The 21,732-nt window shown below is 42.7% G+C and overlaps 1 protein-coding gene across 3 annotated transcripts in view; it reads right to left on the bottom strand.

The window, feature by feature from the left end:
• Positions 1–21,732, bottom strand: part of grik1a (glutamate receptor, ionotropic, kainate 1a) — a 93,853-nt gene that overhangs the window by 40,458 nt on the left and 31,663 nt on the right. For 2 of the 3 annotated variants that reach the window (XR_006757732.1, XM_045690248.1), the window contains exons 6-10: positions 14,560–14,613; positions 13,564–13,737; positions 10,088–10,231; positions 3,742–3,849; positions 3,407–3,451 (exon numbers count right to left, since the gene is read on the bottom strand). Coding sequence is in view for 1 of the 3 variants with exons in the window: in XM_045690248.1 (XP_045546204.1) it covers positions 3,407–3,451; positions 3,742–3,849; positions 10,088–10,231; positions 13,564–13,737; positions 14,560–14,613 (525 nt within the window). In the remaining 2 variants the exon portion in view is untranslated. The remainder of the gene's footprint in view (positions 1–3,406; positions 3,452–3,741; positions 3,850–10,087; positions 10,232–13,563; positions 13,738–14,559; positions 14,614–21,732) is intronic. The other variant, XR_006757733.1, reaches the window with a different exon arrangement.

The raw sequence follows: 21,732 nt of genomic DNA, 5'->3' as shown, positions 1-21,732 counted from the left end.
TATTAACTAACAGTTACAATAACAGTTTCCATATTAACTAACAGTTTCCATATTAACTAACGGTTACCATATTAACTAACAGTTACAATAACAATTACCATATTAACTAACAGTTACCATATTAACTAACCATTTCCATATTAACTAACAGTTACAATAACAGTTTCCATATTAACTAACAGTTACCATATTAACTAACAGTTACAATAACAGTTTCCATATTAACTAACAGTTACAATAACAGTTTCCATATTAACTAACAGTTTCCATATTAACTAACAGTTTCCATATTAACTAACAGTTACAATAACAGTTTCCATATTAACTAACAGTTTCCATATTAACTAACAGTTACCATATTAACTAACAGTTTCCATATTAACTAACAGTTTCCATATTAACTAACAGTTTCCATATTAACTAACAGTTTCCATATTAACTAACCGTTTCCATATTAACTAACCGTTTCCATATTAACTAACAGTTTCCATATTAACTAACAGTTACCATATTAACTAACAGTTTCCATATTAACTAACAGTTACCATATTAACTAACAGTTTCCATATTAACTAACAGTTACAATAACAGTTTCCATATTAACTAACAGTTTCCATATTAACTAACCGTTTCCATATTAACTAACAGTTACAATAACAGTTTCCATATTAACTAACAGTTTCCATATTAACTAACAGTTACCATATTAACTAACAGTTTCCATATTAACTAACAGTTTCCATATTAACTAACAGTTACCATATTAACTAACAGTTTCCATATTAACTAACAGTTTCCATATTAACTAACAGTTTCCATATTAACTAACAGTTACCATATTAACTAACAGTTTCCATATTAACTAACCGTTTCCATATTAACTAACAGTTTCCATATTAACTAACAGTTTCCATATTAACTAACAGTTACCATATTAACTAACCGTTTCCATATTAACTAACAGTTACCATATTAACTAACAGTTTCCATATTAACTAACAGTTACAATAACAGTTTCCATATTAACTAACAGTTTCCATATTAACTAACAGTTTCCATATTAACAGTTTCGATGTTAACTCCACTAATCTGACAGAGTGGATGTTGAGTGAATTTATTAGACAAATGGTTTAAACAAAGATAGTCTAGTTTCTGCCACAATAGTGACTCAAAGTAATCCAACAAAACCAGACTGTGGTTGGTTGTACTAAAATCTGTGTTTCTCCTCAGAAACACATTGTGTCGTCTCCAACATGTCGCTTTAGGAAATGTTGTTCTTTAGCTAAACGGGGTGTCGTTGTTTAATAAATGTTAAACAAAAAGAAAAAAGATAACAGATATTACCTTTGAATGCACCAATTTGTAAGTCGCTCTGGATAAGAGCGTCTGCTAAATGACGTAAATGTAAATGTACCCTTTTATCGGCTGTAAGGGTCAGAGGGGTCCTAGGGGGGGTCGTAGAGGGGGGTCGTAGAGGGTCAGAGGGGGGTCGTAGAGGGTCAGAGGGGGGTCGTAGAGGGTCGGGGGGGTCGTAGAGGGTCAGAGAGGGGGTCATAGAGGGTCAGAGGGGGGGTCGTAGAGGGTCAGAGTGGGGTTGTAGAGGGTCAGAGTGGGGTCGTAGAGGGTCAGAGAGGGGTTGTAGATGGTCAGAGAGGGGGTCATAGAGGGGGGTTGTAGAGGGTCAGAGAGGGGGTCGTAGAGGTCCAGAAGGGGTCGTAGAGGTCCAGAGGGGGGTTGTAGAGGGTCAGAGTGGGGTTGTAGAGGGTCAGAGTGGGGTCAGAGAGGGTCAGAGAGGGGGTCGTAGAGGGGGGTTGTAGAGGGTCAGAGAGGGGGTCGTAGAGGGTCAGAGAGGGGGGTCGTAGAGGGGGGATTGTAGAGGGTCAGAGAGGGGGTCGTAAAGGGTCAGAGAGGGGGGTCGTAGAGGTCCAGAGGGGGGTCGTAGATGGTCAGAGAGGGGGTCGTAGAGGGTCAGAGAGGGGGTCGTAGAGGTCCAGAAGGGGTCGTAGATGGTCAGAGAGGGGGTCGTAGAGGGTCAGAGAGGGGGTCGTAGAGGTCCAGAAGGGGTCGTAGATGGTCAGAGAGGGGGGGTCGTAGATGGTCAGAGAGGGGGGTCGTAGAGGGTCAGAGAGGGGGGGTCATAGAGGGTCAGAAGGGGTCGTAGAGGTCCAGAGGGGGTCGTAGAGGTCCAGAAGGGGTCCTAGAGGTCCAGAAGGGGTCGTAGAGGTCCAGAGGGGGTCGTAGAGGTCCAGAGGGGGGGTCGCAGAGGGTCAGAGTGGGTCATAGAGGTCCAGAGGGGGGTTGTAGAGGTCCAGAGGGGGGTCGTAGAGGGTCAGAGGGGGGTCGTAGAGGGTCAGAGGGGGGTCGTAGAGGTCCAGAGGGTCGTAGAGGTCCAGAGGGGGGTTGTAGAGGTCCAGAGGGGGGTCGTAGAGGGTCAGAGGGGGGTCGTAGAGGTCATTGTGTAAGACAACCCCTTCTTTCTATAGACTGATTCCATCCAGGTGCTTTTCTGAAGGATGGACTGACTGTCTATTAGATGAAGAAATCACACTCTGAAAGACATCAACTTCGTCCCAAAACACCATTTGAATTTATCTCCCCCCTCAGAGCTGCTCAACAATAATAAATGGCCGCCCTAAAAAAAGATCTCTCTCTCAGCACCATAACATAACCATCACACACCCAGCGGCGCCTTATGTACAGCCTGTCATACTGTATAAAGAGGAAGAGAGCGACAAAGGGAGATGGAGAGAGAGATAGGGAGAGATAGAGATGGGAGAGAGAGAGAGATGGGAGAGAGATGCGGGAGAGAGAGAGATGTGGGAGAGAGAGAGAGAGAGCGAGATGGGGAGAGAGAGAGAGATGGGGAGAGAGAGAGAGAGAGATGGGGAGAGAGAGAGAGAGATGGGGAGAGAGAGAGAAAGATGGAGAGAGAGAGAGATGGGTGGAGAGAGAGATGCGGGAGAGAGAGAGATGGGGGAGAGAGATGAGAGAGAGATGGGGAGAGAGAGAGATGGGGGAGAGAGAGAGATGGGGAGAGAAAGAGAGGGAGAGATGGGGAGAGAGAGATGCGGGAGAGAGAGAGAGATGGGGGAGAGAGATGTGGGAGAGAGAGAGAGAGATGGGGGGAGAGAGAGATGGGGGGGAGAGAGAGAGAGATGTGGGAGAGAGAGAGAGATGGGGGGGAGAGAGAATAGGACCAAAGTACGTGTAGGTCAACATCGACATCAAGTTATGGTAGAGGGAATTCCACTGGTAGTTTTAAAATAACTAGGAAACAGACCAACATTAAGGTATAGAGGACTGTCAGGTGGGAGTAGGGTAATATTTGGGGGCTGATCTTTAGTAGAGTAAAGAGGAGGTATATCACAAGGTTACATACTTATAGGGGGGAGTTGTGGGCACAAACCTTGCTCCACCTTTTAGTGAGGCGACTGGAGCCTTCAACAAAGCCCTTATGAGAAGAGAGGCAGAGAGGAGAAAACAGGCAGTTAACCAGTAGAGACATACTCTCCTTGACGCTCATCTGTACACTGGGGAGCATCTGCTGCCTCCATCAATACGTTTACATGATGGTCATTGATGAGACCCACTGATGAGACCACACACACACACACACACACATCCCACCTCAACAATTACTCTCTATGGAACGGTAAAGCTCTGGACAAGGAAAGCCTGGTTGTTATTGGCAGGGCACGTGCGCACCCACCCGACCAACCCACCCCCCTGGTCTGTACTCACCCTGGCTGTGCCATCTTCCTTCAGACTGATGATGTCCAAGTCAAAGTCTCTCCTCAGACCATCTGTCTTATTAAGGACTATATGACCTGTCAGACCGTCCCACTGGGCCTGCGGAGGAGAGGAGAGAGGGAGTTGAGAGCGGGAGAGAGATAGAGGTGGAGAGAGAGAGAGGGACAGAGATAGGGGAGAAAGAGAGAGAAAGAGAGAGAGGGGGGGGGGGGTTTGAGAGAAAAGAGAGAACACTGTCATCCTTCTGTGTATCTGAGCCAACTTTCTCCCTGTACAGGTGCAGGGTTAGGGGAGAGGGAGTCTAATTGACGCTTTGAAAGCCAACTTTCGACTCTGTACAGGTGCAAGGTTGGGGGAGATGAAGTCTAATTGAAGTTGCCAAACTATAACAGTGCCTGACATTCTCCTGTAGAATTCTCTGATACAGAGCAGAATTCAGGATTCCTTCAATAAGACAAACGCTCCAGGTCCTGAGGCAGTAAATCATCTCCAAACCATCACGCTACCACCACCATGCTGGACCGTTGGTATGAGGTTCTTACTGTGGAATGTTTTTCTGTTGTTGTAGTTTTGGAACCTATCTCGTTCAAAAAGTTTTGAATCATCTCCTCAAATAGTCTTGATGATCATCCAGGTTGCAACTTTTTTTGGACGACATTGGTCCCATTATGTCTGGTGGAAACCTAACAGTTTTCTCACAGCCATTAAACTCCATAGCTGTTGCTTAAAAAAGATACCTATACAATGTCTGATTTGTTATTGTTAACTAATCGCTGACCTTCTTCATGAGGCTTTTAAAATATATATATATATTTTTAAAGCTCCCTGGTCTTTGTAGTTGAATATGTGTTTGAAATGTAAATGATTGAATTGGACCTTACAGATGTACGTATGGGGGACAGGGAAAGTAATTCAAAAATAATTAATTCATACAGTGGAGTGAGTCACTGTGTGTGTTACTACATGATTCCATATGTGTTATTTTATCGTTTTGATGTCTTCACTTTTATTCTACAATGTAGGAAAGATAAAGAAAAACCCTTGAATGAGTAGGTGTGTCCAAACTTCTTCTTAAAAAAAAAAAAGAGAGGCTTTTGGAGGGCTGGACACATACTATCTATCCCCAACCCACCTATCCACTCGTTCCTCCTCTCTCTACGTTCCAGGCAAATCATCACAAGTGGATTTAAGACTTAAAAGATCAGAGCGCTCCTCGTGCATCAAAGGACTCATTTCTGTTAGTATGCAGGCAGGCAGGGAATAGATTTGATTTTTTTACCCATAAATCCATATTTCTTGGGGGGGTTGAGATGGTAAACTGTTGAGATGGGAGAAGAAACGTAGAATAAAGTAGTTCCTCTTGGCTCGGTCTCAGGCACTTTAGAACGTAGCCTTTAGAGGTGTTTCTGTATTTTAAAATTAACATCTCAAAAGAAAAAGCTTAACAGCACTACAAAGTAGAAATGTGATTCATATTTGGGCCAAGGTTTAGGACTCTCATCTTTGAATAAGCTCACGAAGGTGACAGGGTTTGTATCTTTGTTGTAACCTTGTGAACCCTAATGATTTTTCTATGAATGTTCATGACACACCTAAAGCCTGATTCACACCAATGGGCTAACTGTATACAATTTGGGTTATTTGGAAACCCATTGCTGGGTAAATATTGGACAGAACATATGCTTTTGACAGAACCAAATGGGTTGCGTGTATAACATGGGATTAATTTAACCATCAGTTCGGTTAATTTAACCATCATGCTGGGTTAACTTGTTATGGATAGGGGGCAGTATTTTCACGGCCGGATAAAAAACGTACCCGATTTAATCTGGTTATTACTCCTGCCCAGAAACTAGAATATGCATATAATTAGTAGCTTTGGATAGAAAACACTCCAAAATTTCTAAAACTGTTTGAATGGTGTCTGTGAGTATAACAGAACTCAAATGGCAGGCCAAAACCTGAGAAGATTCTGTACAGGAAGTACCCTGTCTGACCATTACTTGGCCTTCTTTGTCATCTCTATCCAAAACAGAGGATCTCTGCTGTAACGTGACACTTTCTAAGGCTCCCATAGGCTCTCAGAAGGCGCCAGAACGTTGACTGATGACTCTGCAGTTACTGGCTAAAAAACAGTAGCGCATTTGGTAAGTGGTCGATCTGAGAACAATGAGACGTGAAGAGTCCATTTTACTTTTTCAGTCTTTGAACGAAAACAACGACTCCCGGTCTGAATATTATCGCTATTTTATGAGAAAAATCGCATTAAAAATTGATTTTAAACAGCGTTTGACATGCTTCGAAGTACGGTAATGGAATATTTTGAATTTTTTTGTCACTATACGCGTCCGCGCGTCACCCTTCGGATAGTGTCTTGAACGCACGAACAAAACGGCGCTATTTGGATATATCTATGAATTATTTGGAACCAAACCAACATTTGTTGTTGAAGTAGAAGTCCTGGGAGTGCATTCTGACGAAGAACAGCAAAGGTAATCCAATTTTTCTTATAGTAAATCTGAGTTTGGTGAGTACCAAACTTGGTGGGTGTCAAATTAGCTAGCCCGTGATGGCAAGCTATCTACTCAGAATATTGCAAAATGTGCTTTCACCGAAAAGCTATTTTAAAATCGGACACCGCGATTGCATAAAGGAGTTCTGTATCTATAATTCTTAAAATAATTGTTATGTTTTTTGTCAACGTTTATCGTGAGTAATTTAGTAAATTCACCGGAAGTGTTCGGTGGGAATGCTAGTTCTGAACGTCACATGCTAATGTAAAAAGCTGTTTTTTGATATAAATATGTACTTGATTGAACAAAACATGCATGTATTGTATAACATAATGTCCTAGGAGTGTCATCTGATGAAGATCATCAAAGGTTAGTGCTGCATTTAGCTGTGGTTTTGGTTTTTGTGACATTATATGCTAGCTTGAAAAATGGGTGTCTGATTATTTCTGGCTGGGTACTCTGCTGACATAATCTAATGTTTTGCTTTCGTTGTAAAGCCTTTTTGAAATCGGACAGTGTGGTTAGATAAAGAGAGTCTTGTCTTTAAAATGGTGTAAAATAGTAATATGTTTGAAAAAATGGAAGTTTTCGGATTTTCGAGGAGTTTGTATTTCGCGCCATGCCCTATCATTGGATATTGGAGTGGTGTTCCGCTAGCGGAACGTCTAGATGTAAGTTAACCTAGCATCTAATCTAATCCTTAGGTTATTTTCAGGAGGCGTGATTTATTAGGGGGCGTGGCTTTCAGATAGATCATATTGGCCACCCGTGATCGTAAATGTCCTTCCTGTTCATCATATTAAGTTTACATACTTTTTTGGGGTGCTTTTATTTTGCATTTTAGAAAATGTATATGATTTATTACAAATTATAATAAATTGGACCACTTTATTACATAATAAGTTATACAATGACACAAACGCATGGACACACACACATTAGGTTTTAAAACAGCATAGACGTCAAGGTGTTTAGACCACTCAGTCAGCGGGAGAAGAGTTTGATATGAACTTTCCCTTGTTGGAGAAAAACTATGATAACAAACTCAATCATGCAACATATTAGCAGACACTTTTTATCCAAAGCGACTTACAGTCATGCGTGCAAATATTTCCCGGGAATCGAACCCACTATCCTGGCGTCGCAAACGCTCTACCAACTGAGCTAACTTTTTAAAAACATTTTTTACATCATGTCTACGCCATCATTTCCTATGACCGAAAACAGCTTCCGGACATCAGAACAGCGATCGCTAACTTCAAAAAGTCGACAGCTTCCGGACATCAGAACAGCGATCGCTAACTTCAAAAAGTCGACAGCTTCCGGACATCAGAACAGCGATCGCTAACTTCAAAAAGTCGACAGCTCCGGACGTCAGAACAGCGATCGCTAACTTCAAAAAGTCGACAGCTCCGGACGTCAGAACAGCGATCGCTAACTTCAAAAAGTCGACAGCTTCCGGACGTCAGAACAGCGATCGCTAACTTCAAAAAGTCGACAGCTTCCGGACGTCAGAACAGCGATCGCTAACTTCAAAAAGTCGACAGCTTCCGGACGTCAGAACAGCGATCGCTAACTTCAAAAAGTCGACAGCTTCCGGACGTCAGAACAGCGATCGCTAACTTCAAAAAGTCGACAGCTTCCGGACGTCAGAACAGCGATCGCTAACTTCAAAAAGTCGACAGCTCCGGACGTCAGAACAGCGATCGCTAACTTCAAAAAGTCGACAGCTCCGGACATCAGAACAGCGATCGCTAACTTCAATGTTCTGCTTAGTCCGGACCAGGCCCTAATCCCCAGGACTCGAAGGAGGAAGCGGCAGCGAAAGAAAGGCAGGTGAGAGGCGGCATCCTGACGAGTCTACGTCGGCAAGGAAATAGACCGCCATTGCACTCTGTTCTATTGGCAAACGTGTAGTCACAGGAGAACGTCACTGGAGAACAAACAGGATGAGCTCCGTTGACGGTGGGCCTCAGGATCTTGTCACGGTATCTTTGTGCATTCAAATTGCCATCGATAAAATGCAATTGTGTTCATTGCCCATAGCTTATGCCTTCCCATACCATAACTTCACCGCCACCATGGGGAACTCTGTTCACAACGTTGACATTAGCAAACCGCTCGCCCACACGACACCATACATACTGTCTGCCATCTGCCCGCTACAGTTGAAACCAGGATTCATAAGTGAAGAACATTATCCCTATCAAGTTGATTACAATGCCGAAGTGCAGTCAGTCGAGACCCTGTTATCTTATATTTATTAAGGATCAAGGCAGCAGCTACTCTTCCTGGGGTTTATTATGGATCCCCGTTAGTTCCTGTCAAGGCAGCAGCTACTCTTCCTGGGGTTTATTATGTATCCCCGTTAGTTCCTGCCAAGGCAGCAGCTACTCTTCCTGGGGTTTATTATGGATCCCCGTTAGTTCCTGCCAAGGCAGCAGCTACTCTTCCTGGGGTTTATTATGGATCCCCATTAGTTCCTGCCAAGGCAGCAGCTACTCTTCCTGGGGTCCAGCAACATTAAGGCAGTTATTACAGTTTAAAATATTACATGACACTACATTTCATACCCAATACATTTAGTGTGTTCCCTCAGACCACTACTCCACTATCACATATCTACAATATAACATCCATGTGTGTCTGTGCCTGTGTGTGTGTGTGTGTGTGTGTGTGTGTGTGTGTGTGTGTGTGTGTGTGTGTGTGTGTGTGTGTGTGTGTGTGTGTGTGTGTGTGTGTGTGTGTGTGTGTGTGTGTGTGTGTGTGTGTGTGTGTGTCTCTTCACAGTCCCCGCTGTTCCATAAGGTGTATTTTATCTGTTTTTTAAATCTCATTCTCCTGCTGCATCAGTTACTTGATGTGGAATAGAGTTCCATGTAGTCATGGCTCTATGTAGTACTGTGCGCCTCCCATAGTCTGTTCTGGACTTGGGGACAGTGAAGAGACCTCTGATGTCATGTCTTGTGGGGTATGCATGGGTGTCTGAGCTGTGTGCCAGTAGTTTAAACAGACACCTCGGTGCCTTCAGCTTGTCAACACTTCTTACAAAAATAAGTAGCGATGAAGTCAATCTCTCCTCCACTTTGAGCCAGGAGAGATTGACATGCATATCATTAATGTTAGCTGTCTGTGTACATTTAAGGGCCAGCCGTGCTGCCCTGTTCTGAGCCAATTGTAATTTTCCGAGGTCCCTCTTTGTGGCACCTGACCACACAACTGAACAGGGCAGCACGGCTGGCCCTTAAAAGTACACAGAGAGCCCCGAAGCTGTCGCTAGAGAACATGTGACATTAATTAGCCTATTGCGGGCCCTCAAGAGGACATACAGCTGTTTTTTTTAAATGACGTTTCCACTGGAATCATCAGATCATGATATTTTGCTCTTTCATAATGAAGCCTAGTGAAAAAAATTACTGAGAAATGGTGAGTTATGACAATCAGAAATCAGGCATTGCCAAATGGGCATGTTCCTACTTTTTCATGCAGTAGACCAGGTAGGCCTACTTTCTGTGTGTGGTCTGCCTCAGCGTTATCAGGAGTATAGCAGGTAGGCCTACTTTCTGTGTGTGGTCTGCCTCAGCGTTATCAGGAGTAGACCAGGTAGGCCTACTTTCTGTGTGTGGTCTGCCTCAGCGTTATCAGGAGTAGACCAGGTAGGCCTACTTCTGTGTGTGGTCTGCCTCAGCGTTATCAGGACAGAGAAACCAGACATACTCGTTTGCTCACATGGAGCACTCCAAACAAAAAAAGACCAATTAATTATTTTTTGTTTGTTTGTTGACAAAAACTCATAATGGTTATGAAATCAAATGTTTACTAACCTCTTTGAAGAGGTTCATGAAGCGCGGTCCAAAGCGCCAGGGTTTGTGTCGGTGACACTGCAGGGAGCTGACAGTCATCTGAGTGGCTCGCTGCGACGCCACGGCAACCATGAACACCGCGTCATACATCAACGCTGCCTCCGTCTGGAACCAGGAACACATGGTTAAAGGAGAGAGGTTAAAACACTACATTCATTATGTAGGAACACACGGAGGAGAGAGGTTATAACACTACATTCATTATGTAGGAACACACGGAGGAGAGAGGTTAAAACACTACATTCATTATGTAGGAACACACGGAGGAGAGAGGTTATAACACTACATTCATTATGTAGGAACACACGGAGGAGAGAGGTTAAAACACTACATTCATTATGTAGGAACACACGGAGGAGAGAGGTTATAACACTACATTCATTATGTAGGAACACACGGAGGAGAGAGGTTATAACACTACATTCATTATGTAGGAACACACGGAGGAGAGAGGTTATAACACTACATTCATTATGTAGGAACACATGGAGAAGAGAGGTTATAACACTACATTCATTATGTAGGAACACACGGAGGAGAGAGGTTATAACACTACATTCATTATGTAGGAACACACGGAGGAGAGAGGTTAAAACACTACATTCATTATGTAGGAACACACGGAGGAGAGAGGTTATAACACTACATTCATTATGTAGGAACACACGGAGGAGAGAGGTTATAACACTACATTCATTATGTAGGAACACACGGAGGAGAGAGGTTAAAACACTACATTCATTATGTAGGAACACACGGAGGAGAGAGGTTATAACACTACATTCATTATGTAGGAACACACGGAGGAGAGAGGTTAAAACACTACATTCATTATGTAGGAACACACGGAGGAGAGAGGTTATAACACTACATTCATTATGTAGGAACACACGGAGGAGAGAGGTTATAACACTACATTCATTATGTAGGAACACACGGAGGAGAGAGGTTATAACACTACATTCATTATGTAGGAACACACGGAGGAGAGAGGTTATAACACTACATTCATTATGTAGGAACACACGGAGGAGAGAGGTTATAACACTACATTCATTATGTAGGAACACACGGTTAAAGGAGAGAGGTTAAAACACTACATTCATTATGTAGGAACACACGGAGGAGAGAGGTTAAAACACTACATTCATTATGTAGGAACACACGGAGGAGAGAGGTTATAACACTACATTCATTATGTAGGAACACACGGAGGAGAGAGGTTAAAACACTACATTCATTATGTAGGAACACACGGAGGAGAGAGGTTATAACACTACATTCATTATGTAGGAACACACGGAGGAGAGAGGTTATAACACTACATTCATTATGTAGGAACACACGGAGGAGAGAGGTTATAACACTACATTCATTATGTAGGAACACACGGAGGAGAGAGGTTATAACACTACATTCATTATGTAGGAACACACGGAGGAGAGAGGTTAAAACACTACATTCATTATGTAGGAACACACGGAGGAGAGAGGTTAAAACACTACATTCATTAGGTAGGAACACACGGAGGAGAGAGGTTATAACACTACATTCATTATGTAGGAACACACGGAGGAGAGAGGTTAAAACACTACATTCATTATGTAGGAACACACAGAGGAGAGAGGTTATAACACTACATTCATTATGTAGGAACACACGGAGGAGAGAGGTTAAAACACTACATTCATTATGTAGGAACACACGGAGGAGAGAGGTTATAACACTACATTCATTATGTAGGAACACACGGAGGAGAGAGGTTAAAACACTACATTCATTATGTAGGAACACACGGAGGAGAGAGGTTATAACACTACATTCATTATGTAGGAACACACGGAGGAGAGAGGTTATAACACTACATTCAGAGAGGTTAGTTAGGGTTAGTTACATTAATCATTTAGGTTAGTTAGGGTTAGTTACATTCATTATTAGGGTTAGTTAGGGTTAGTTACATTAATCATTTAGGTTAGTTAGGGTTAGTTACATTCATTATTTAGGTTAGTTAGGGTTAGTTACATTAATCATTTAGGTTAGTTAGGGTTACAGTACATTCATTATTTAGGTTAGTTAGGGTTACAGAACATTCATTATTTAGGTTAGTTAGGGTTAGTTACATTAATCATTTAGGTTAGTTAGGGTTAGTTACATTAATCATTTAGGTTAGTTATGGTTACAGAACATTCATTATTTAGGTTAGTTAGGGTTAGTTACATTAATCATTTAGGTTAGTTAGGGTTACAGTTACATTCATTATTTAGGTTAGTTAGGGTTACAGTACATTAATCATTTAGGTTAGTTAGGGTTAGTTACATTCATTATTTAGGTTAGTTAGGGTTAGTTACATTCATTATTTAGGTTAGTTAGGGTTAGTTACATTCATTATTTAGGTTAGTTAGGGTTAGTTACATTCATTATTTAGGTTAGTTATGGTTAGTTACATTCATTATTTAGGTTAGTTAGGGTTAGTTACATTAATCATTTAGGTTAGTTAGGGTTAGTTACATTAATCATTTAGGTTAGTTAGGGTTAGTTACATTCATTATTAGGGTTAGTTATGGTTACAGAACATTCATTATTTAGGTTAGTTAGGGTTAGTTACATTAATCATTTAGGTTAGTTAGGGTTACAGTACATTCATTATTTAGGTTAGTTAGGGTTAGTTACATTCATTATTTAGGTTAGTTAGGGTTAGTTACATTAATCATTTAGGTTAGTTAGGGTTACAGTACATTCATTATTTAGGTTAGTTAGGGTTACAGAACATTCATTATTTAGGTTAGTTAGGGTTACAGAACATTCATTATTTAGGTTAGTTAGGGTTACAGTTACATTAATCATTTAGGTTAGTTAGGGTTACAGAACATTCATTATTTAGGTTAGTTAGGGTTAGTTACATTAATTATTTAGGTTAGTTAGGGTTAGTTACATTAATTATTTAGGTTAGTTAGGGTTAGTTACATTCATTATTTAGGTTAGTTAGGGTTAGTTACATTCATTATTTAGGTTAGTTAGGGTTAGTTACATTCATTATTTAGGTTAGTTAGGGTTAGTTACATTAATTAATTAGGTTAGTTAGGGTTAAAACAGTACATTAATTATTTAGGTTAGTTAGGGTTAGTTTCATTAATCATTTAGGTTAGTTAGGGGCTTTGGCATCTGTTACATTAAATCACAGATAACATTTTTCAAAATCCAAACGTGTGTGTCTGTGTGTGCGTGTGTTTGCATGTGTGAGTTCGTACGTGCATGCTTACATACGTTCATTTGTGTGTGTGTATGTGTGTGTGTGTGTGTGTGTGTGTGTGTGTGTGTGTGTGTGTATGTGTGTGTGTGTATATGTAGTGTGTGTGTGTGTGTGTGTGTGTGTGTGTGTGTGTGTGTGTGTGTGTGTGTGTGTGTGTGTGTGTGTGTGTGTGTGTGTGTATTCTAACCGTCATAACTCCATCCATTAATCCACTCTCCTGTTTAGGTGGAGCCTGAAGCCTCTCCAGAGACCACTTCTCCATGGTGGAAGCTACATACGGGTCGTCTATATTCAACAGCCTGAAACCTGTCATATTCACGCCACTGTAGCGGTATGGCTCCAGGTCTAACGCAAACAGATCCTAGAGAGGGACGGTTGGGGAGGGAGAGGGGGAGAGCAGGGGAGAGCAGGGAGAGGGGGAGAGGGGGAGAGCAGGGAGAGAGAGAGGGAGAGGGGGAGAGCACGGGAGAGGGGAGAGGGACGGGTGGGGGGAGAGGGGGAGAGCAGGGAGAGGGGGAGAGCACGGGAGAGGGGGAGAGCAGGGGAGAGAGAGGGAGAGGGGGAGAGCACGGGAGAGGGGGAGAGGGACGGGTGGGGGGAGAGGGGGAGAGCAGGGGAGAGAGAGGGAAAGGGGGAGAGCAGGGAGAGGGGGAGAGCAGAGGAGAGACGGAGAGGGACGGGCAGAGGAGAGACGGAGAGGGACGGATGGGGAGAGACGGAGAGGGACGGATGGAGAGAGACAGGTAGAGGAGAGACGGAGAGGGACGGGCAGAGGAGAGACGGAGAGGGACGGATAGGGAGAGAGAGGGAGAGGGAGACGGGGAGAGCAGGGGAGAGAGAGGGAGACGGGGAGAGCAGGGGAGAGAGAGGGAGACGGGGAGAGCAGGGGAGAGAGAGGGGGAGGGAAAGGGAGATTAAGAATAAAGAGATGATCTGAATGGAAGACGCTGTGTCTGAACACCTATATGTTATTCACATTTATATTCTGTTTTTTTTTTACATTTATAAAAGTGCACATTCAGAGCTTCATAATAATAATAATATGTAACATTTGCAATTTAATCTAAAGAAACGTAGTCATGCACGCATACAAATGGTATATAATGTACTTTAACTGGAGATGGTATGCTGCTTTGAACGTTGATAGAAAGTTTGACGAGTGATTCAGGAATTCAGAGCTCACCAATGTAGTGAAGAAGAAATGATGGTATTCTGTCATCATTCCCATCGACGAGAGCTGTGAAGGAAAGAAGACCTAGACAGTAGTAAACAGTTCTCAATAGACTCCCACTAGACAGTTCTCAATAGACTCCCACTGGACAGTTCTCAATAGACTCCCACTAGACAGTTCTCAATAGACTCCCACTAGACAGTTCTCAACAGACTCCCACTGGACAGTTCTCAATAGACTCCCACTGGACAGTTCTCAATAGACTCCCACTGGACAGTTCTCAATAGACTCCCACCGGACAGTTCTCAATAGACTCCCACCGGACAGTTCTCAATAGACTCCCACTGGGTGGCTCTCAATAGACTCCCACTGGGTGGCTCTCAATAGACTCCCACCGGACAGTTCTCAATAGACTCCCACCGGACAGTTCTCAATAGACTCCCACTAGACAGTTCTCAATAGACTCCCACTGGGTGGCTCTTCTCATTATAAAACATCAATACGTTTTTAGGAAACTGCATGAAAACCAAAAAGGCATTTAGCTTCACATATCCAGTGGCGGTTCTAGACCATTTCAACTGGCGGGGCCAAGCTGGGGCCAGTTGTACTGTTAGAGGGGCCAGTTACATTAGACGTTATTGTTGTCATATCGTTTTCTTCACTGCATTAGCAGGTAAAAGACCATGTTCATAATCATCATCGTTGCCACTGTCTAATAACGGATGTAAAAAAAGAACCATAGCAAAAATCAGTTATGTAAAAATGATTTCATACTCCACATTTAGGGGGGCCACAAGGGGGTCCAAAATTGTTGTCACAGGGGCACTGGCCCCCCCTGGCCCCACTCCAGAACCGCCCCTGCACATATCTCCCCTCTGGTGCCCAGTGTGTGTGTGTGTGTGTGTGTGTGTGTGTGTGTGTGTGTGTGTGTGTGTGTGTGTGTGTGTGTGTGTGTGTGTGTGTGTGTGTGTGTGTGTGTGTGTGTCCAATGTGTAGGGATAGCAGCACAATATCGTTAAATATCCACAGAGGAATGCATAATTATTCCCATTAACCATTTCCATAATTACATGACACAACTACATAGTACAACTTAAAGTTTATTCTACTCCCCCTGTAACGTGTAGTGTGTGGTATAATGTACTAAACTGTATCAAATCAAATTTTATTGGTCACATACACATATTTAGCAGATGTTATTGTGGGAGTAGTGAAATGCTTGTGTTCTTAGCTCCAACAGTGCAGTAGCATCTAACAATTCACAACAATACACACAAATCTAAAAGTAAAAGAATGGAATTAAGAATATATATATATTAGGACGAGCCATGTCGGAGTGGGATTGACTAAAATACAGTAGAATAGAATACAGTATTTACATATGAGTTGAGTAAAGCAGTATGTAAACATTATTATAGTGACCAGTGTTCCATTATTAAAGTGACCAGTGTTCCGTTATTAAAGTGACCAGTGTTCCATTATTAAAGTGACCAGTGTTCCATTATTAAAGTGACCAGTGTTCCATTATTAAAGTAACCAGTGTTCCATTATTAAAGTGACCAGTGTTCTATTCTTAAACTGACCAGTGTTCCATAATTAAAGTGACCAGTGTTCCGTTATTAAAGTGACCAGTGTTCCATTATTAAAGTGACCAGTGTTCTATTCTTAAACTGACCAGTGTTCCATTATTAAAGTGACCAGTGTTCCATTAGTAAAGTGACCAGTGTTCCATTAGAAAAGTGACCAGGTGTTCCATTATTAAAGTGACCAGTGTTCCATTATTAAAGTGACCAGTGTTCCATTATTAAAGTGACCAGTGTTCCATTATTAAAGTGACCAGTGTTCCATTATTAAACTGACAGGTGTTCTGCCCCTCCCAAAAGATAGAATTTGTAGATAATTGGCCCTCTTTCTGGGACTCACCCACAAACAGGACTAAGCCTGGCCTGTTGAGGAGTGACGGACTCCATCCTAGCTGGAGGGGTGCTCTCATCTTATCTACGAACATAGACAGGGCTCTAACTCCTCTAGCTCCACAATGAAATAGGGTGCAGGCCAGGCAGCAGGCTGTTAGCCAGCCTGCCAGCTTAGTGGAATCTGCCACTAGCACAGTCAGCGTAGTCAGCTCAGCTTTCCCCATTGAGACCGTGTCTGTGCCTCGATCTAGGTTGGGAAAAATTAAAAATGGCGGTGTTCGCTTTAGCAATCTCACCAGTATAAAGACCTCCTCCATTCCTGCCATTATTGAAAGACATTGTGATACCTCACATCTCAAAATTGGGTTACTTAATGTTAGATCCCTCACTTCCAAGGCAGTTATAGTCAATGAACTAATCACTGATCATAATCTTGATGTGATTGGCCTGACTGAAACATGGCTTAAGCCTGATGAATTTACTGTGTTAAATGAGGCCTCACCCCCTGGTTACACTAGTAACCATACCCCCCGTGCATCCGACAAAGGCGGAGGTGTTGCTAACATTTACGATAGCAAATTTCAATTTACCAAAAAAAAAACAATGACGTTTTCGTCTTTTGAGCTTCTAGTCATGAAATCTATGCAGCCTACTCAATCACTTTTTATAGCCACTGTTTACAGGCCTCCTGGGCCATATGCAGTGTTCCTCACTGAGTTCTCTGAATTCCTATCGGATCTTGTAGTCATCGCAGATAATATTCAAATTTTTGGTGACTTTAACATTCACATGGAAAAGTCCACAGACCCACTCCAAAAGGCTTTCGGAGCCATCATCGACTCAGTGGGTTTTGTCCAACATGTCTCTGGACCTACTCACTGCCACAGTCATACTCTGGACCTAGTTTTGTCCCATGGAATAAATGTTGTGGATCTTAATGTTTTTCCTCATAATCCTGGATTATCGGACCACCATTTTATTGCGTTTGCAATTGCAACAAATAATCTGCTCAGACCCCAACCAAGGAGCATTAAAAGTCGTGCTATAAATTCTCAGACAACCCAAAGAATTCTTGATACCCTTCCAGACTCCCTCTGCCTACCCAAGGACGTCAGAGGACAAAAATCAGTTAACCACCTAACCGAGGAACTCAATTTAACCTTGCGCAATACCCTAGATGCAGTTGCACCCCTAAAAATTAAAAACATCTGTCATAAGAAACTAGCTCCCTGGTATACAGAAAATACACGAGCTCTGAAGCAAGCTTCCAGAAAATTGGAACAGAAATGGCGCCACACCAAACTGGAAGTCTTCTGACTAGCTTGGAAAGACAGTACCGTGCAGTATCGAAGAGCCCTCACTGCTGCTCGATCATCCTATTTTTCCAACTTAATTGAGGAAAATAAGAACAATCCGAAATTTATTTTTGATACTGTCGCAAAGCTACAGCAGTAGCTTTGCGACAGTATTATTAAAGTGGCCAGTGTTCCATAATTAAAGTGACCAGTGTTCCGTTATTAAAGTGACCAGTGTTCCATTATTAAAGTGGCCAGTGTTCCATAATTAAAGTGACCAGTGTTCCGTTATTAAAGTGACCAGTGTTCCATTATTAAAGTAACCAGTGTTCCATTATTAAAGTAACCAGTGTTCCATTATTAAGGTGACCAGTGTTCCGTTATTAAAGTGACCAGTGTTCCATTATTAAACTGACCAGTGTTCCATTATTAAACTGACCAGTGTTCCATTATTAAACTGACCAGTGTTCCATTATTAAAGTGACTAGTGATTCCATGTCTATGTATACAGGGCAGCAGCCTCTAAGGTGCAGAGTTGAGTAACCGGGTGGTAGCCGGCAAGTGATGGCTATTTAACAGTCTGATGGCCTTGAGATAGAAGCTGTTTTTCAGTCTCTCGGTCCAGGTTCAGACCCAGGGCCCGAGCTTAATGATGAGCTTGGAGGGTACTAAGGTGTTGAAGGCTGAGCTATAGTCAATAAACAGCATTCTTACATACAGTTGAAGTTGGAAGTTTACATACACCTTAGTCAAATACATTTAAACTCAGTTTTCACAATTCCTGACATTTAATCCTCGTAAAAAATCCCTGCCTTAGATCAGTTAGGTTCACCACTTTATTTTAAGAATGTGAAATGTCAGAATAATAGTAGAGAGAATGATTTATTTCAGCTTTTATTTCTTTCATCACATTCCCAGTGGGTCAGAAGTTAACATACCCTCAAATAGTATTTGGTAGCATTGCCTTTACATTTTGGGTAGCCTTCCACAAGCTTCCCACAATAAGTTGGGTGAATTTTGGCCCATTCCTCCTGACAGAACTGGTGTAACTGAGTCAGGTTTGTAGGCCAAATGTTCTATAGGATTGAGGTCAGGGCCACTCTAATACCTTGACTTTGTTGTCCTTAAGCCATTTTGCCAAAACTTTGGAAGTATGCTTGGGGTCATTGTCCATTTGGAAGACCCATTTGCGACCAAGCTTTAACTTCCTGATGTCTTGAGATGTTGCTTCAATATATCCACATAATTTTCCTGCCTCATGATGCCATCTATTTTGTGAAGTGCACCAGTCCATCCTGCAGAAAAGCACCACCACAACATGATGGTGCCACCCCCATGCTTCACGGTTGGGATGGTGTTCTTCGGCATCCAAGCCTCCCCCTTTTTCCTCCAAACATAACGATGGTCATTATGGCCAAACAGATCTATTTTTGTTTCATCAGACCAGAGGACATTTCTCCAACGATCTTTGTCCCCATGTGCAGTTGCAAACCGTAGTCTGTCTTTTTTATGGCGGTTTTGGAGCAGTGGCTTCTTCCTTGCTGAGCGGCCTTTCAGGTTTTGCCGATATAGGACTCGTTTTACCATGGATATAGATACTTTTGTACCTGTTTCGTCCAACATCTTCACAAGGTCCTTTGCTGTTGTTCTGGGATTGATTTGCACTTTTCGCACCAAAGTACGTTCATCTCTAGGAGACAGAACGCGTCTCCTTCCTGAGCGGTATGACGGCTGCATGGTCCCTTGGTGTTTATACTTGCAAACTCTTGTTTGTACAGATGAACGTGGTACCTTCAGGCGTTTGGAAATTGCTCCCAAGGATGAACCAGACTTGTGGAAGTCTACAATTTTTTGGCTGAGGTCTTGGCTGATTTATTTTGATTTTCCCATGATGTCAAGGAAAGAGGCACTGAGTTTGAAGGTAGGCCTTGAAATACATCCACAGCTACACCTCCAATTGACTCACATGATGTCAATTAGCCTATCAGAAGCTTCTAAAGCCATTACATAATTTTCTGGAATTTTCCAAGCTGTTTAAAGGCACAGTCAACTTAGTGTATGTAAACTTCTGACCCACTGGAATTGTGATACAGTGAATTATAAGTGAAATAATCTGTCTGTAAACAATTAATGGAAAAGTAATGCACAAAGTAGATGTTATAACCGACTTGCCAAAACTATAGTTTGTTAACAAGAAATTTATGGAGTGGTTGAAAAACGAGTTTTAATGACTCCACCCTAAGTGTATGTAAACTTCCGACTTCAACAGTAGGTATTCCTCTTGTCCAGATGGGATAGGGCAGTGTGCAGTGTGATGGCGATTGCATCGTCTGTGGATCTATTGGAGCGTTATGCAAATTGAAGTCGGTCTAGGGTGGCAGGTAAGGTAGAGGTGATATGATCCCTGACTAGCCTCTCATGTCACTTCATGATGACAGAAGTGAGTGCTACGGGGCGATAGTTATTTAGTTCAGTTACCTTTGCATTCTTGGGTACAGGAACAATGGTGAAGCAAGAGGAGACAGCAGACTGGGATAGGGAGAGATTGAATATGTCTGTAAACACTCAAGCAAGCTGGTCAGCGCATGCTCTGAGGATGCGGCTAGGGATGCCGTCTGGGCCAGCATCCTTGCAAGGGTTAACACGTTTAAATGTCTTACTCACGTCGGCCACGGAGGAGGAGAGAGCAGGCCACGTCGGTGGCACTGTGTTATCCTCAAAGCGGTTGAAGAAGGTGTTTAGCTTGTCCGGGAGCATGACGTCGTTGTCCGCGACGTGGCTGGTTTCCCCTTTGTAATCCGTGATTGTCTGTAGACCCTGCCACATATGTATTGTTTCTGAGCCGTTAAATTGCGACTCCACTTTGTCTCTGTACTGTACTGACGTTTTGCCTGTTTGATTGCCTTACGGAGGGAATAACTACACTGTTTGTATTCGACCATATTCCCAGTCACCTTGTTATAGTTAAATGCAGTGGTTCGCGCTTTCAGATTTGCGTGAATGATTTGATTTGATTTGCGGTTTCTGATTTGGGTAGGTTTTAATTGTCAAGGTAGGAACAACATCTGCTATACACTTCCTGATGAACTAAGTATCCATGTCAGTGTATACGTCAATGTTATTCTCAGAGGCTACCCGGAACATATCCCAGTCCGCGTGATCAAAACAATCTTGAAGCATGGATTCCGATTGGTCAGACCAGCGTTGAACAGTCCATACCATGTGTGCTTCTTGTTTGAGTTTCTGCCTATAGGAAGGGATGAGCAAAACGGAGTCATGATCTAATTTGCCGAAGGGAGGGCGGGGGAGGGCCTTGTTGGCATCCTGGAAGTTGGAGTACTACAGTCAATGTGTTGATAGAACTTCGGTAGTGAATTCCTCAAATTTGCTTTGCTAAAATCCCCACCTACAACAAATGCAGCCTCAGGATATATGGTTTCCAGTTTACACGAAGTCCAGTGTAGTTCCTTGTGGACTGTCGTGGTATCGACTTGAGTGGGAATATACACGGCTATGACAATAACCAAAGAGAATTCTCTTGGGAAGTAATACAGTCGGCATTTGATTGTGAGGTATTCTAGGTTGGGTGAACAAAAGGACTTGAATTTCTGTATGTTATCACAATCACACCATGAGTAGTTAATCATGAAACATACACCACCACCTTTCTACTTCCCAGAGAGTTCTTCATTCCTGTCTGCGCGATGTACTGAGAACCCACCTGGCTGTATGGACGAGGACAATATATCCCTAGAGAGCCATGATTCCGTGAAACAGAGTATGTTACAGTCCCTCACGTCTCTCTGGAAAGAGACCCTCGCCCTGAGCTCGTGTACTTTATTGTCCAGGGACTGAACATTATCGAGTAATATACTCAGAAGCGGTGGATGGTGTGCACGCCTCCTGAGTCGGCCTAGAAGTCCACTCCGAATACCTCTTCCACGTCAGCGGAGTCTTGGAGCAGCCTCTGGGAT

The sequence above is a fragment of the Salmo salar genome, chromosome ssa11, assembly GCF_905237065.1.
Source record: "Salmo salar chromosome ssa11, Ssal_v3.1, whole genome shotgun sequence".
Classification (NCBI taxonomy): Eukaryota; Metazoa; Chordata; class Actinopteri; order Salmoniformes; family Salmonidae; genus Salmo; species Salmo salar.
Note: the sequence above shows the minus strand (reverse complement) of the source record. Positions and strands in the feature narration are given on the sequence as shown.